Genomic DNA, 17,784 nt, shown 5'->3' with positions numbered 1-17,784 from the left:
ACCAACATTGCTCAGCAAAATATAAAGACCATTCCACTGAATGGTGCCATTTCTTTCCCCAGGAAATTTACATGTATAAATGTGCTTAAAAAATAAATTTAAATACATTTCAATATTAAGCATAGTGTCTTGTACATTGACCTAATTCCAAAAGTAAAATATATAATTTAAAAAAGATATAAAACTACTTAGAACACTGAAAAATAGCATTTGTTACCTGTTCTAACCCCACTCTCTAACTATAAACCTTACCCTGAAATATAATTATTAAAATCCTTCAGAGATGGGTTTTTTTTTTTTTTTTGGCATTTTTTGTCATTTTTGTGACTCTAAATCCCATCTATGCTTTACAAATATATATTTGTAATTATATTATTATATAGTCCATAATATTTATGTTAAAATATAAATTTTAGATGTGTGCCTGCCTGGGTTTCACTCATTCCTGTTACCCTAAAGCATTACCCCATCTGAAAAAGTCACATCTACCACAGGAAGTGACATAAGCTGGTTCTTCTGAAGATCGTTGGAAAACCAAAATTAAGATCCTTCATTTGTTTTTCTGTGTATTTGATCTTATTTTAATTATAACTGAGGAGCTCAATCTCAACACTCACTCCTGTTACCTAAATTCATTCTCAGATCTTATTTGTTTATTTTTAAAATATAATATTTTTGGAAAATCAATAGAATGTGCTTACTGTCTTCATGCTGTTAGCATAGCCACCATTTAGCTAATTGTCTTTGTTTTTGCTAATTCTATGCTAAAAATAATTTATGTTACTTTAATTCCTGTTACTCAAAACATAAAAAGTAACATGAGTGAGAGCCAGTAACAGCAGTGATTATTTCTTTTGTCATAAATATCAATTATTTGAACATGCAGTTAATCATTTCTTTAAAATTCTTTAAAATGTTCTTTAAAACACTTTCTAAGAGAAAATCAAATTAATTAGTGGACTTGCTTTTAAACATGCTCTTTAAATGTCACATGAGCTTTGTTACCATATTTAGCTTAGAAACCTTGTAAAAAAAAAAAATAAAAAAAGGAAAGCTGCCCCAGATTGACTCACATGATTCTAAGAAGATGAATTACTGTAAATACTATATTAAAGATTAGTATGAAATTTTGTTAAATCGATATGATGATTAAGACCGAAAAAAAGGGTTTTATAAAGATTCAGCCCCCTCTTGCTGATGTCACTGCCTGACACTTCACTGTGGTTGCAACATAGTGGTTGCATCAACATACAGAACACAACCATGAGTAACACGGGTATGCTGTTATGTACGTGCACACAGTAAAACGTTTCTTGTAAATTATATAGTAATTTACCGGCAAAGAGTGGCCAAAAAAATTTAATGCTACTGTAAAATTACAGTAATTCACTTTGGAGAAAGATTACAGTCATTTGCTGTAAACATATGACAGTGTTACATATGAGTGTTGCAGCTTTTTAGAGTGAGTTTTCTCATATATAAATGCAACAATATAATTGAATGTAATTATTCTTTACAAAAAACATATTGGCACTGTCCAATGAAAAACACTTATCTCCATTTTTGTTTGAACAGACAAACTGTCCCTTACACTGTGCCAAAATTTCTTGATGAATAGACCAGTAGAAACACTTCAAATTTACCTAAAAATAAACTCTTTTTACATTGACTTCCATTAAAAGTTTATAAGGTTTTTCCTCTCTCCTGTAAAGTTGCTGTTTTGGAGATAAGTGTTTTTCATTGGACAGCGACAATATGCACTTTAAATGGGCCTTTATTTCATAATAAAGTAAAACTATAGTTAACCTAAAGAAATTCACCACAAATAAACAGTAAACAAGTAACTTACTCTTACAGCCTACAACACCATAGCCAGACAGGCAGCTACTATATAAAATATAACTCAATACCCAAGACAAGAAACCCTAGTAGACAAGAGTTCACACTAATAGTGAGATGGGGTGGGAGGGGCCATGCCCATTGCCGAAAAAAAGGATGTCCCCAGCCAATATGAAAGATGTAACTTTTGTATAACAAACTAAGAAATATTAGATTTTTTTTAGTGAGTCTTAGCTGTTCAATTTAGGTAGTATTTACAATTTAGGGAATATGTAGTAAATAAGAGCACACTGTTGCTTCAAATGTATTGAGCATATTATATATGGTACTAACCCTAACCCTGGATAAAATAAGGTTCTGCATGTGGTAGATTTATGTGTTTTTGCTGGTGTTTAGTCTCAAAACAAAGCATTTAATTTCTGGGAAACATTTTAAATCTAACCACACATTTTTCCCTTAAATGCTGCTGTTATACATACAGGTATCTCAAGATGCATCGCTTTCTACAGTTTTACGACAGAACATATAACAGGGATTTGGTTACTGTGTAGGTGAATACCAGGGGCGGATCTAGCCATTTTGGGGCCCTAGGCAAAACATAAACAAGGGGCCCTCATTCTTAAAACACACACATAAACCAAATAACTAGAGCTCAGCAGTGTATCGGTATCGGCCCATTTTTTTTTTTGCCAAAATACGGTATCAGCGATCGGCAGATATTCTTCTGATTTTAGCCGATCTGATTCAGGAGTTTAGGGTTAAGCAGTTTATCAGTGCGGTGTGTGGATGAAACTGGTGAAACCGGTGAAACTGCTCGCTTACAGGAAGCTGCAGTTCCTCATCCAATTTATAACTACGGAGTTTAGTGTACACACCACGGCTGCAAGGTTAGACTGTTGAAGGCTACTGAAGACTATTAAAGGCTATTGGAGGTTATTGAAATGGTTATTGGGGCAGAAATCAGTAAAGACGTCCTCGTCCTTTGCTGCAGTGAAACTGCGACTAGCGCTGTCACAGTGATGTTTATTCACGTCATTAAAACAGATTTTGTCAGGTATTGTCTTATAAATATTTACACAGAACTTATATCTCTCCTAAAAAGCGTTTATTTTGGTCAGTAACACTCCTGTTTATTTACTAGCAGTGTAAATTACCAGTGTTTGCTTTGGCGTGGATGTAATTAGGGGAAACACGTCGTGTGGCACATTGCTACGTCATCATATTATGGACTAGTTCAATGCAAGCAACGGAGGGGGGTATGTGTGTTTGGGCAATTAGTATTTAGACATTAATTTGGTATTCTACTGATATTTCTGTTGTTTTTCTTAAATAGAAATATGTTTTTTCTTTACTTAAGTAACAAATTAACATTGTTTTTGGTGTATTTACTGTAGCTGGGATGGTCAGATTTGGGGGCCCCTATTTGGTCGAGGCCCTAGGCAAATGCCTAGGTTTGCCTAATTAAAGAACCGCCTCTGGTGAATACAGTGTATAAAAGGTTCCTTTAAATTTTACAGTAAAAAGCCATTAATAAAGGATTGTAAAATGACAGTAATTGACTGAGCAGAAATATTACAGCATATTACTCTTTAATAAGAATTAGACTTTTACAGTTTTCTTTTTAGTTTTGGCATAAAAAATCACTACATATTTTTTATAATAATTATATGTTATGATATAAATGTTTCGGGTATGTAGTTGCCAATAAAGTACTGTAAATTTAAAGACATACTCTGTGTAGAATCACTGTAAATGAGCTGTAAAACATTGGACACTGCAAAGTTACTGCATTGCAGTTCTCAGTCAACATTAAATCATGCTTTGCTGTAAAGAAAAAATGTTTTATTGGCACCATTTTATTTTTTACACTTTCATAAAACAAGTAATCAATTGTTTTTCACAACAAAACCAGCACATCTATTTAAAATATATATTTTTTACGTTAAAATTCATATTTGACACAAAAAATATTTCTTAAAAAAAGATTTGCTAAATTTTTTACTGCTAGCATTTCATTTCATTTTTGTACACAACAGTTTAAAACCAAGTGATCCATTTTTTCCCACTTAAAAACCAAGATGTAAGAATCATTTCATTTTACTTTAACATTTATGAAACTGTAAAACTCATTATTCTCATTATGCACATGTTTTTTTTTTAAACATTTTTTATGAATAAAATTAGTTAAAATACACATTTGGATGAAGTCCATTATGCAAATAAAAGGATGTCAGGGGGCAATAGGAAATGTCTTTTGTGTAATGAAAAAAATAAAACATTATATTTAGGTTCCCAAGAGCTTTAAATAAGAACTACTTTTAGATTCTAACTGCCAACAGGTGTGGCTGAATATACAAATAAATTAAAAAATAAATACATGCCATTTTGTGTATATTTGCATCAATGAGATCACTTATGATAGAGATAACACTGCTCTCTATAGAAAAACATATATACACATTTTAATACACTTAAAAAAATTCTCAATTAGCATATATATTATAATTAGCACATATGCTAAATAGGTGACTGCTTTAGTTCTGTAAAAATACACAAATAAAGTTACTAGTTGGCTCACCAGCTTGCCAGTTCCTGTTGATCAGACTCGAAGAGAGGGTCGAGTAGAGATATAGTACTGTTTAGATGTAATATTAATATTTAAATGAACACTACTCAAGTATTACAATATAGTATTGTGTTTTTCAGGAATGGTGCTGCTCTCTCTCATACAGAAGCTGATCTTGGTGGTCTAATTCAGTGGGTGGTCTCCCTGCTGCTGCAGATTGTATTATAGGGGAAGGGACAGCGGACCAAGCCCATGATGCCGTTCATGTTTGGACGAGGTTCTCCAGGAGGCCATGAGAACTTCAGCCGCTGGATCAGAGAAGTGAAGAAGATGAAGAGCTCTGTCCTCGCCAGACTCTCACCCAGACACACCCTCTGACCTGCAGTAACAAACACACACACACACACAGTAATGAGTTTATACACACACTTTCTTAGCTTGTTAAAGATGTGGCTTGTATATCTTGTTTTAATAAAAAGTCCAGGTGAATGAGTTGAATGAATTTAACATGGTCCTAGATAACATATGGCCCCACTCACTATACTGTAAAAATAACTCAACCACAAGAGTTAATATTTTAGAATTAATTCAACACTGTATGGAGTCATATACAGTATTAACCCCACAGGGTAAAACAACTCACAAAATTGTTGATTCAATTATTTTTCACCTGAAATTATAAACCACAGTATCTCTAAGACATTATAAAATATCATAGTATCTAAGAATGAATAACTTTTTTTATCCTATATAAGCTTTATTATACAAGAGAGGACATCAAAAACTGCCAAAAAGCTGCTGTGGTTCTCCCATAACAGAGAAAATCTTAGGTGGAGACCCTTATCCTCCATTCAACCCAACACCAAGAGGGTGAAAAACGCTCCACCAGGGGAAACAACACAACTAAGTCCTATTTACCCACAAACAAATATAAGACACACACACACACATAATAACCTCAAACAAAGAATAATGGTGACCGCAGGGCATGCTGAGAGGAAAGCAGAATCAATTTTAACTCTGAATAATAACACCAATAACACCAATATAGCTCTGTATCATACTTAGAATACTGTATACAAGAGCTAAGCAGTATAACAGCAACACAGTATAAAGCAGTATCTAAGAACTATGATGTTATCTCCATATTTCAAAAATATGATGTGTTTGATGAGTTTAAAATGATGATTTGTCTGTTCTGTATCTAATCTAATCTAATCTAATCTAATCTAATCTAATCTAATACATGGCCAAAAATATCTAATTATTCTTGTGCATTTCAAATGGCACTGGGCAGAAGCATGGTAGGCTGGTGATGTTACAGTGCCGAAAATAGCTGGGGACAAAACACAGGAATTTTAGCAACATGCTATGTTCAAACTAATGGTGACAAGCAAACCTGGATGAACCAGTTTGAAATATGTGGCCCAAAACATACAGAAACATCGCTAAGGGTCTTTTTACAACTATGGATTTAAAAAAACAGGCTTCACTTGTCATCTGTGTCATCTGCCATTTTTTACTACAAAGTGTGAATTAATGCTGGGTCATTTTTCCCTGCAAATGCCTATAATGACAACAATTTTCCTAACTTTTAAATAATTCCCAAAGGAGAATGTAACCCTGGTTGACAAGACTAGACACTGATAGTGATTTGCAATGTGGGACACACTCATTATCCAAATAAATGATGCCAGAACCTAGAAGAGAAGATGTATCCTTGTTAACTCATTGCAGACACTCACCCATAGAAAATGGCAGAAAGAAGTCATTTTTACAGAACTGTCCTTTCTCATCTAGGAAGTTCTCCGGGTTGAACACATCTGGATGCTTCCAGTGGTTTCTGTCAGTCATGATGGCTGTAGAATTGGCCAAAATCTGTGTTCCCTGCCATGGGAGAGAAAAAAACACTCCACACAATTAGTCAGTCAATTAATCTACATTTATAACTCTCTTATAACATTAAATTACAATTCTTCATCAGTACCGCTGGGATGTGGTATCCATGCAGCTGTGTTGATTGTGTGGTCTCGTGGGGTGGACCAATAGGAATGATGTTGGAACAGCGCAGGATCTCGTGAATAGTGGCATGAGTGTAGGGGAGCTGTGCACGATCATCCATGCAGGGAGAACGATCAAAACCCAGCACCCGAACTATCTCCTCGTGACAGCGCTCTGAAATGTGGTAAACCAGGAACACAAACATAAGAGAACATGATATTATAGTTATTGCATGAACAGAAATAGTGCCAGTTTCATCAGCTGTACTCACAATGATGCATTTATAAGGCAGGGGTCTATCAATGATAATCAATATTCTCTTCATCACTCCCTCTGAATGACCATACTACCATGCACACTGTTCTAGAATGCTTTTACTACCATGCATACAGTTTTAGAATGCTCTCACTACCATGCATATAGTTTTAGAATGATCTTACTTCTATGCATAAAGTTTTAGAATGATCTCACTACCTTGCACACAGTTTTCGAATGATCTCACTACCATGCATACAGTTTTAGAATGCTCTTACTACCATGCACACTGTTCTAAAATGATCTCATAACTAGTGATGGGACGATACACTTTTTTCAGCTCTGATCCGATACCGTTATAAAACTGATATAAAATTACCGATACAAACACCGATACTTTTAGTTTATTAATAGCACTATAATTACGGTTACATAATGAGGCTGAAACAGATCACACAGCCATTTGAAGAGTATACACAAGTGCATTTAATGTAAATGCATTCAAAAGTTATTTATTTGACACACTTTATATGCAAATACACAATAGTTTCCTTTCAAATTAAATGTTTTAATTTTTTTTAAATATAAAAAAAAGTTAAATATTAACTACCTTAAAAATTTAATTCAGGCCATTTTTTGCAACGGTTGCACAGGAGACTTTTATTTTGACAGGTAGCATAGAGGATTAGCTGCATTAGCTAACGACTAACCGGCGATGCTAACTGTATTTCCGAGCTGAATTAATCACTGTTTATTAATAACTGATTGATTACTTAGTGCTGGTTAGGGTTGGTAGGATCTGTGGTTTGATATTAGATGTGGATTTTGACTGTCGTTCACTCAAGATTATTTATTAGTTATTTATTACATTCATAATGCCGGAATGCGTGTGGTAGCTAGGCTAACAGACTGCAGATCTTAATAGAGATGGCTAACGGCTAACTGGCAATGATAACTGTATTTCCGAACTAAATTAATGACTGTTTTTTAATAACAGATAGGTGAGTTTGTGCTGGTTAGTGTTTGTAGATCCAGTGGTTTTATAGGATATGTGGATTATGAATATGGTTTACTCCAGTCACCCCAGTTACGGCAGGTTGATTGGGCAGCTGTTGGATTTATATGCTAAGGCTACATTTTAAAGCTACATTTTTATCCTACCTTTCAGTAATCAATTTAATCACATATTTTACTTTTCTATTCTATCTCACTATGATAATCAAGTTGCTCATAATAAAGTTAATTACATATTTTACTTTTCTATTTTACCTTCAGTTAATCATATATTAATTTCCTTTGCAGGCTATTTTCGATCTTACTTTGTATAACCAAGTTAATCAAAACATATATCCATTCCGCTTAATCAGCTAAGACATTTAATTCACTATACTTAATCTACTGCAATGCCTAAAGCATGTAACATTGCTCAAAAAAGGGTCACTGTAAGGTCAGAGAGTTCAACCCGGCTGGCTTTAGCAAACCAGACAAGAACAATTTCTCTGCAGCAGCAAGAGACAGAAGACTCCTTATCTTTGATAACAGACGGGGTTCGGCCCAACGAACGGGATGACAATGTAAATTACAGACCCTGTGCATATGCTCTGGAAGCACGTACGCATGATTTGGCAGAAATTAAGTTTTCATATAAAAGAGGAGTCAGATGGGGGGGTGGGGGGTGGGGGGTGTTTGGGGGTCAGAATTGTCACTAGGATGTACTGATGAATGTCTTGGTGTAAATTCTCCTGTTCTGTTAATAAACCTGTGAGTGTTTGAACTTCACTTTCTGATCTCAAGAGTCTTCTTCTCCACCAATTCAACGAACACGCAAGGACTGCTTTGTGGTTAGAATCACAGTCAAACACTGAAATATGGACTGAAATATGGATCGGTAAGTGCATCGGCCGTGCTCGCCGGATATCCGATTTGTATCCGATATTGTATCGGATCATCTCTACTCATAACCATGCATACAGTTTTCGAATGCTCTCACCGTGCACACTGTTTTATGATGCTCTCATTACCATGCACACAATACTAGAAAGTTCTCTACCATGCACACTGATCTAGAATGCGCTCACTACCATGCACACTGTTTTATGATGCTCTCATTACCATGCACACAATTCTAGAATGTTCTCTACCATGCACACTGTTCTAGAATGTGCTCACTACCATGCATACAGTTCTAGAATGCCCTAACTACCATGCACACACTTCTAGAATGCTCTCACTACCGTGCACACTGTTCTAGAATGTACTGTTCACCATTCAAACTGTGCTAAAAAATTTTCACCATCTGTAACATTCACACTGTTCTTGAATGTTTCCTACTTTTCTATTATAATATTTCCCTTGCTGAATGGTAAATGGGGATCTATAGCAGTACCTTGCACATCAGGGTGGTCCATCATGTAAATGAGGCCCCATCTAAGAGTGGTAGCTGTGGTGTCTGTTCCGGCAAGGAAAAGATCAGTGGTGGATATTATCATGTTCTCTTCATGGAATGTAGATTCTTCCATTGCTTTTTGCTGCTCAAAACAAGAATAGGGTGTTTATAAAATGCTAAATACTTCATAGAACTGACTTGTAGCTTACTCACATTTTAACAGCCTGTTTTGTAAAAAAAATGTCTTTAGGAAACTCTGCCTAAATCTCTTGCTTCTGGTAGACTTAGCTTGATAGTAGCATTAAAAGGCACTAAACCCTAAACCATATTTTGAGTTTCTTTGAAGTTGTGAAACATACCAGTCCTGGTTAATATTTTTATAAACCTTTCCTAGCCTTTTAAAACCATTTTAATTTTGGTTATTTCCGCCTCTGCAGCGCCCTCACGGGTTCAGCTGTGCTATTGGCGAGGATGAAGTTTCAGTGTACTTTCATACACGGACACACAATATGCAAATCAGGCAATCAATAATACTGCCCCTGGTGACCATCTGTTTCTGACTGCTATCAAAAGCACACTGCTCAGAGACCAATCGGCTTTCCCTTCTGCCCCTAAACCCATACATCACCCAGTGCCCCTCCCAAACTCCTTCTCCTATTGGAGTCAGCTAAAACCAGGAAGCTTAGTTACCCTACACAGTTTCATGGTGACAGTATTAGAATGAGAATGAAAACTGTGGGTGTTGAAAATGTTAAAATGATACCCAGCCCTAGTCTACAGTACATCCAGAAAGAATTCACATCACTTCACTTTTTACACATTTTGTTACATTACAGCCTTATTCCAAATTGTATTATATTAATCTTTCCTCAAAAATCTACACAAAACACCCCATTATGACCATGTGAAAAAAAATTTCTTGAGGGTTCTGAAAATGTATTAAAAATAAAAAACTAAGAAATCACATTTATATAAGTATTCACAGCCTTCGCCATGAAGCTCAAAATTGAGTTCAGGTGCATCCCGTTTCCACTGATCATCTGTGAGATGTTTCTACATCTTAAATTGAGTCCACCTGTGGTAAATGCAGTTGATTGGACATGATTTGGAAAGGCACACACCTGTCTATATAAGGTCCCACAGTTGACTGCATGTCAGAGCGCAAACACCAAGCGTGAAGTCAAAGGAATTGTCTGTAGACCTCCGAGACAAAATTGTCTCGAGGCACAAATCTGGGGAAGGATACAGAAAAAAATTCTGCTGCTTTGAAGGTCCCAATGAGCACAGTGGCCTCCATCATTCGTAAATGGAAGAAGTTTGGAAACACCAGGACTCTTCCTAGAGCTGGCCTGCTGTCTAAACTGAGCGATCGGGGGAGAATGGCCTTGGTCAGGGAGGTGACCAAGAACCCGATGGTCACTCTGTTAGAGCTCCAGAGTTCCTCCGCGGAGAGAGGAGAACCTTGCAGAAGGACAACCATCTCTGCAGCAATGCACCAATCAGGCCTGTGTGACAGAGTGGCCAGGTGAAAGCCACTCCTTAGTAAAAGGCACAAGGCAACCCATGTGGGATTTGCCAAAAGGCACCTGAAGGACTCTCAGACCATGAGAAACAAAATTCTCTGGTCTGATGAGACAAAGATTGAACTCTTTGGTGTGAATGCCAGGCGTCATGTTTGAAGAAAACCAGGCACTGTTCATCACGAGGTCAATACCATCCCTACAAGCATGGTGGTGGCAGCATCATGCTATGGGGATGTTTTTCAGCAGCAGGAACTGGCAGACTAGTCAGGAAAGAGGGAAAGATGAATGCAGCGATGTACAGAGACATCCTGGAGGAAAACTTGCTCCAGAGCGCTCTTGACCTCAGACTGGGGCGATGGTTCATTTTCCAGCAGGACAACGATCCGAAGCACACAATCAAGATCTCAAAGGAGTGTCCTCTTTATTACTGAATACTTTTAATTCAGAATTTTAGCTAAGAAATTCCAATAAGATTTTTTTTTTATTTAAAAAGAAAATTTGAAATCAGAATGCCAATGAAGAAGTTTCAGTATTTTAATGAGGCACTGATGGCTCATTGGTTAGAGCTCAGGGCCTTCGACAACAAGTATGTGGCTTCAATACTTATAGCTATGTTTGGTGTCTTGACAACATTTTGCAAAGCATATTATTGCCATGGTCTGTCCTCATATGTGGAGGACAAATATATTCTCTGCATTTGATTTCTGGTAATATTTTGTCCTGATGATTTCACCTTGGTCATTTCCACCAGGTAGGCATCAATGAAGTCCCGCAGGTTTTCTGGGTCCAGAGTCTTCCTGTGTTCCTCTACAATCTCACGAATAAAGCCTTTCAAGGAATTAGCATTTCTCAAGACCTTCTGATGAGGCCCCGGAAAGTGTTTTATAAAGGGGGCCAAGTTAAAGATCTGCAGCACAAACCAAAATAATTAATTTTCACATTTCTAGTCAATTTTGTGATGAATAGACTAACAGAAATCCTCTACGATTAATGCAATTAAAGGTAAATTATTACGGACTAACAGTTATGTTCTTTCATGCTATAAAAGTGTTATATATTTGAGATAAAAAGTCCATGAAAAGTTTGGTTAAATCATATTAAACAGCTGGATTTCTTGCTGGTTGTTACCTGTCCTATCATTGATCCAGGAAGCCCAACGTACTCATTTAGGAGTTTCAGCAGATGAGCGAAGCGCTTGTCTTCATAATCAAAGCGGTCTCCGAAGACGATGGAGCAGATGATGTTGGAGACTGAGTTCATAATAGGATGGATAGGAAAAAAAGCCTTCCCTTCAAGACAAGTGGAAAAGGAATAGACTGAATTAGGAAGAATACACTGACAAAGCACTTTTTGATAAGTAAGAGATACAGTACACAAAAAGCTAGTTTTTTATGTGTATTAATTTATAGAAACTGTACCATTCAGACTAGGGAAGAAACTCAAAAGTTTGTAGTAACTTTAAAAACATTAAACAAACCAAAATACACTGTGAAGAAGCATTTTGGTGTTTCTTATCTGGGGTGATGTTAACTTGCGATTTCTGAGGCTGGTAACTCTGATCAACGTATCCTGTGCAGCAGAGGATACTCTTGCTTTTCATTTCCTTAAGGAGGTCCTGAAAACTGCCAGTTACATCATAATGTTTTGATGGTCTTTGTGACTGCACCTGAGGAAAGTTTCAACTTTCAAAGGTCTTAAAATGTTTAAGATAGATACCAACACATATGATGCTCTCAAACACATTAAAAAGTTCAGCACAGCTGTTAACTAAAAGCCATTCCAGTTGACTCTACCTCAGAAAACTGACTGAGAAAATGCCAAGAAAGCAGTCATCTAAGCAAGAGCTGCTATTTTGAATAATCTAAAAGATTCTGGAATGACTTCTCATTTCTCCAGTTAAAAATTAATCCAATCGCCAGAGATGTGTCACTACCTTCATGCTTTAGCATCTCTTCAACAAGGTACCGTGCCTCCTCAGCCACGCGCTCCTCCACACTTTTCTTCCCCAGACCAAAATCACGCAGAGTGTGCAGAGCAAACCGACGTTGCTGTTTCCACGAATTCCCATAAGGGGCCATCACAATACCTGAGAAAAGCAGAAAAAGATGGAGATATAGAGACATATGTACAATACAGAGACTTAAGACTAAAGATTAAAAATTGTTCACTATAAGAGAAGAAATTAATTAATTTGTTACTTACCCAACCCATTAGTGACCCACTCCAGTAACGGCACTTGTGGTCTTCCAGAAAACACAGACCCATTATTAACGAAAGCCTCCTTCACAATCTCCATCTTATTCAGAACAATCATTGGTTTTCTGCCCACGAACAGACAGGACATCTCACCATAGTTCTCCATCTGAAAGAGACTTAAAACCTTTACTATAGGAGGTAAATGTGTAGCATCTGATGCAACAGCTTTAGTATCAAGTTTATTCATTATGCCAAGCTCATACTACACAACATTTTTGTCCCTCACAATGTTTACTTTGTCAGATTAAGCAGTTCTCTTTGTTTCTCGGGGGCACTGGCAACACTACACGTTAGTCACCGACCAATCATCATCTACATCCTTGCGTGAGTTCGTAGGTCATCGCAGGGGAGGAGCATAGAATCTGACAATCACGGCTACAGAAGCGCTTTGTGTGATTGTAGTGCTTTTGTGCTCAGAAAAACACAAAAAGAAGAGGAAGAAGCAACTGTGGGCTCATTCCTGGGTGACCCAAAGAGGACATCACGGGCAATTGGGAACAGCAAAAGTTAGACTGACAGTATTTGAACAACCACTGTGTTTCTTTGGTGGTGCTGTTCTACAGTATGGCACTGCGGTATGTAAAAAAAAAAATACTGGTACAAAATTGCGCCACGGTATACCGTATGAACCGGTACACCACCCAGCATCTCCCCAGGATCAATGTAGTTTGACATAGTATTAATCATCTGCCTATAACACCCGTAATGCTCAGTGTATCATGCTACAGGCCCCCAAGATGAATACAGTAATTGGTTTATCAGCATTTCAAGCTGCTGCAGCCAAAGACCGGAACTCGCTGCAAAAAAAACATTAAAACTGGATAAATTTATTTCTAAGCCAGCTTTTAAGAATTTGTTGTATGATGTTTGTCATTGTCTGTTCCCCTTCTACGTTTGTATTTTTTCCCTCTCTCTTTAAGAGTCTTTTTTCCCTCTTGCCAGGCTGCCATTGTAAATAAGGTGTTCTTAATGACTTGCCTGGTTAAATAAAGAATAAATAAAACATAATATGCTTTATTCACCATCGTCTAGCAAAATGAAGCTCTGGGGTACAGAAATAGCGTTGGACCGCTGGATACCAACAATGCCACCTCACTGCTGCATTCCTAAATGCACTTCTTCAAAAATAAATAAATCTTAAAGAGGTCAACCCCTCCATAGTTTCCCCAAAGATCCTGTACTTCACCGTGAATAGATTCACAAAGTCAATAGAGATTTCCATTTCTATTTAAGATGTATGTTATTGTGCTAGCTAGCTAGCTAAGGCTAGCCATATTAATATTACACAGCCAGCTGTGTCCACTTTATTTGCCTGGACAGATAGACGTAGTTAGACGAACTACAAGGAGGTATTGTAGTGTCCGGCTGGATGTTTGGAAGAATGACAGAGAAAGACATTTAAAATTCGCTGTATTGCTAAACTGGAAAAAGATTGCTGTTAGCCGCAACTACGCCTTAAAAATAACAAAAAGCTAGCGCTAACAAGCTAACCTAGCAGCGGAGAGTGACGGAGAATAGGCGGAGAATAATACAGGGTGGAACAATGCAATGTTTAAACCTCTTACTGCAGATCCAATTTTATGCTCATTTTCATGCAATTTGCACTAATACGATATAACAATGAATATCTTAAGTTTTACATATATAGCACAATGACCATTCAGGGCTTAAATTGAAGTAGAGACGATCACTCAAGAAAAGTAGTTGTTTGTGAACCAATAAAAAACACAGAATCTAGAAGAAGACACCCTTAGCTTTGTATTCACGTACAACTTTAAGTAAAAACATTACATTGTGTGGTCGCTAGGAGCTTGAGAATATGACGTTGCGGCTGCGCTGAAACTAAAGCAAGCAAGGAGAAGTGAGCAGGCGAATAAAGGACTTTATGGATATTTTATCTGCAGTTCAGAGCTGTACTGTGGATGCTGTGATAGTAAGTGAATTTTCTATAATATAATCTGATGTTATTTTATATACTTATAATATTTTATAAGGCTATTTTGTTGGGGAGGCGTGTTCAGGCTGTTTTCAGTTGGAGATTTCTGGCCACTGGTTTCATGTAGATGGCTGTAATTTTGCATGCAGGTAGTTAAAGTAGTACTAATGAATATGAGTTGGTTAGTTGGTCGCTCTGTTTAGAATATTTGACGCTTTGAAACATTCTACTTTACATAGTCAGAACGGGCCCGCCGGCGACCCTGAAGACGGCGCTTCTGCAGTAACCGGTTAAACGCACGTGAAAAACACATGTATCGATGTTTTTACGTCAAATCGATGCATTGTATCGTTCATAGTTGTATCGATGCATCGATACAGATCAATATATTGTTACAGCACTAGTAACTAGCTAGCAAGCTAGCTAACACACAAGTGTTTAATACAGCAAATAAAGGCAATTTGCTAGTGTGTCATATTTCTTCTGATATGACACACTCACCCCTCTTGGCAATTCTTCTTAAATTCATGTACAGTCCTTTTTTTTCTATTTTGCAAAGTATGTAAAAATTAGCTATGTAAAAAAAAAAATAATAATATATAAATAGTTCAGAAAATATAATTTAAGACGTGAAGTTAATTAATAATAAGTTAAGAAACAAAACATTTTAGGTCAAGTTAGTTGACTGGTTTGGCGTAATACAGTCACAAGCAGATTTAGCTGGTAGATTAACACACTAGTTGTCTGATTGAAGCGGTTTTCTTGTGCTATACGTTTAATAGGTGCACAGGTTCTGGTTGGGCTGGATTTTTGGGTCCTGATCTAGACAGGAAAACTTCAATGAAGTTGATGGTTGGGCTGTATGTTTGTAATTTGCAAAAAAAAAAAAAATTAAATTAAATTAAATTAAAAAATCCAATTCTGTAGGGGCCATTTTCAGTGGGTTAAGTGGGACATGAGATGAAATGACAATCAATACAATTTTCAAACATTTGACTTCTTTCTGTAATAACTACACAATACATACCCATACTTCTACTTTCAGTACTTAAGTAGAACATTTTAGAATAAACTATTTGCAATACTTATGTATATTTTTTAATACATTAGTACTTGAGTATAAAGTTTAAAAAACACTTCATATTCTACTCTCTAGTAGTTCATACATTCTGATTGTTTTATTCTGTGTTCTATTTTTTGTTGATGTAAAAGTTGGGTTTGAGCACAGCCAAGTGTACGGTGGCCGAGAAAGCCCAACGCAGTGCAAATTGAAAAGCGCTGCAAAAGCACAAAACACATCCATCAAAATTACAACACAGGCGCAGCAAATAGAAAAACGCGCTGCAACTAGAAAAACGCGCTGCAAATAGAACCACAACACAACGGAAGTGAGTCACAACACAACGGAATTTTCCCGGGGGACCTTAAAAGATACTGTACCAGCTAAGCTGCGTCTTCAGTAACGTCTCGGACTTCACTATGTGTACAAAGGACAATAAGTGGCAAACAAGGCGTTTTGTGAAGCAGAACTTTTAATAATATGCACACAACCGTGGTGATCACAGGTAATAAACATAACTTACTTTTCAGAAGCTTGTTTGCCACTTATTGTCCTTTGTATACAGCTGGTACAGCATCTTTTAAGGTCCCCCGGGAAAATTCTGTTGTGTTGTGACTCACTTCCGTTGTGTTGTGGTTCTATTTGCAGCGCGTTTTTCTATTTGCAGCGCGTTTTTCTATTTGCAGCGCGTTTTTCTATTTGCTGCGCCTGTGTTGTAATTTTGATGGATGTGTTTTGTGCTTTTGCAGCGCTTTTCAATTTGCACTGCGCTGGGCTTTCTCGGCCACCGTACAAGTGTCCTTGTAACAAGTGTAACAACAGGGGTGTACGCATGTTGAGTGTGCGAGGCACATTTTCATCTTAGTAGAGCTTAGAAGTCTGGTCAGTATTCTGATGCTGGTGTCTGCAAAACCACGGCATGAAGCATGCATGGAATAGTTACGTAATTCTTGGAAGGGTATCTGGCAGCGTTCCAGTGGAACACGTCACAAGAGTCGTGCAAACTTTACAGCAAGAGTAAACATGCCCCTGTAGAAAGGAGCTGTTTTTTCTGACATGCATATAATCGCTGTCCAGTGGAAAAAACAAGTATCTCCATTTTTGTAGATTTAAAGTTTACTACATAATTTAAACATACAATCTGTCCCTTACTCTTTGTCAACTTTTCTTGATGAATGGACCAAAGAAGATTCTCCAAAATTACCTGGTGGGTTGTTTCTCTCTCCTGGAAAGTTGCTGCTTTCGAGATACATGTTTTCCACTGGACAGCGACAATATACACAGTCATATACAGTTACATAGAAAAACAGGAAACTGACCGATCTGATAAGGTCCATTGGCTCCTTAAAGAGCTGCATCACGTTTCCCACATAGGGCAGACTTTTAGGTCCGGGTGGGAAGCGTCTCCTGAAGGAGTTAAACCTGAAAATCTCCAGCAGAACCAGAGAGAGAAGACCACCCAGCAGGGCCAAGCCCACAGACGTCCAGTCCAGATATCTCAGCACAGACTCCATTCTGAGAGAACTGCTGGAGAGTTCAGCAGTTCAGAGCTTTATACAGGAAAACAGGTAGAGGGAGGGGGAAAAGGGAAAAGAGAGAGAGAGAGAGAGAGAGAGAGGTCTGAAAAGAAAGCCAAGTTTATTGAAGCAATACAAGCAATAAAAGGGATTGAGAAATGCTGCACCTTTTGATGATGCAACCTTGTCTCAGAGTTCAAAATTTCACGTTATTTCAACATATAGGGTGTGATTGTGTAATAGTAAAGGAAGGCGTGGCTTTCTGAGCTTCTTTCTTTTGTTTATGTGGAGGCTAATCTGTGGCCAACAGCATAATCCCTGTGCAATACTCTGTTACATTGACTTTTACATAAGCTGCCCAAGTGTTCAGTTTAAATCATTCTAAAATATCTCTTTATTGTCATTATACTCATACTGGGTTGTATAGAAATGTATAATAAAAAGT

General features: G+C 37.2%; 1 protein-coding gene across 2 annotated transcripts; it reads right to left on the bottom strand.

The window, feature by feature from the left end:
- Positions 1–3,556: 3,556 nt before the first annotated feature.
- Positions 3,557–17,396, bottom strand: LOC103029307 (cytochrome P450 2J4). 2 transcript variants are annotated; one of them, XM_007233094.4, is made up of 9 exons: positions 17,142–17,394; positions 12,773–12,932; positions 12,504–12,656; positions 11,699–11,859; positions 11,304–11,477; positions 9,048–9,189; positions 6,393–6,580; positions 6,151–6,292; positions 3,670–4,784 (listed from the first exon to the last, which is right to left on the bottom strand). In XM_007233094.4, exons 1-9 carry the CDS (start codon positions 17,334–17,336, stop codon positions 4,594–4,596), a joined length of 1,506 nt encoding a protein of 501 aa, XP_007233156.3. In that variant the 5' UTR covers positions 17,337–17,394; the 3' UTR covers positions 3,670–4,593. The 2 variants fall into 2 exon arrangements, with proteins under 2 accessions (XP_007233157.3, XP_007233156.3); XM_007233095.4 differs by lacking the exon at positions 11,304–11,477 and having other exon boundaries at positions 3,557–4,784; positions 17,142–17,396.
- Between the last annotated feature and the right edge of the window lie 388 nt (positions 17,397–17,784).

Source organism: Astyanax mexicanus, chromosome 13, assembly GCF_023375975.1.
Source record: "Astyanax mexicanus isolate ESR-SI-001 chromosome 13, AstMex3_surface, whole genome shotgun sequence".
NCBI classification, from domain to species: Eukaryota; Metazoa; Chordata; class Actinopteri; order Characiformes; family Acestrorhamphidae; genus Astyanax; species Astyanax mexicanus.
Note: the sequence above shows the minus strand (reverse complement) of the source record. Positions and strands in the feature narration are given on the sequence as shown.

Bases quoted from the DNA above. Each gene is read 5' to 3' on its own strand.
- LOC103029307 (XM_007233094.4), bottom strand. From the start codon at position 17,336: ATGGAGTCTGTGCTGAGATATCTGGACTGGACGTCTGTGGGCTTGGCC. The intron at 12,657-12,772 runs GTAAGTAACAAA...TGCTTTTCTCAG, and splicing joins GTGGGTCACTAATGGGTTGG to GTATTGTGATGGCCCCTTAT. The intron at 11,860-12,503 runs GTAGTGACACAT...CTTGTCTTGAAG, and splicing joins AGAGATGCTAAAGCATGAAG to GGAAGGCTTTTTTTCCTATC.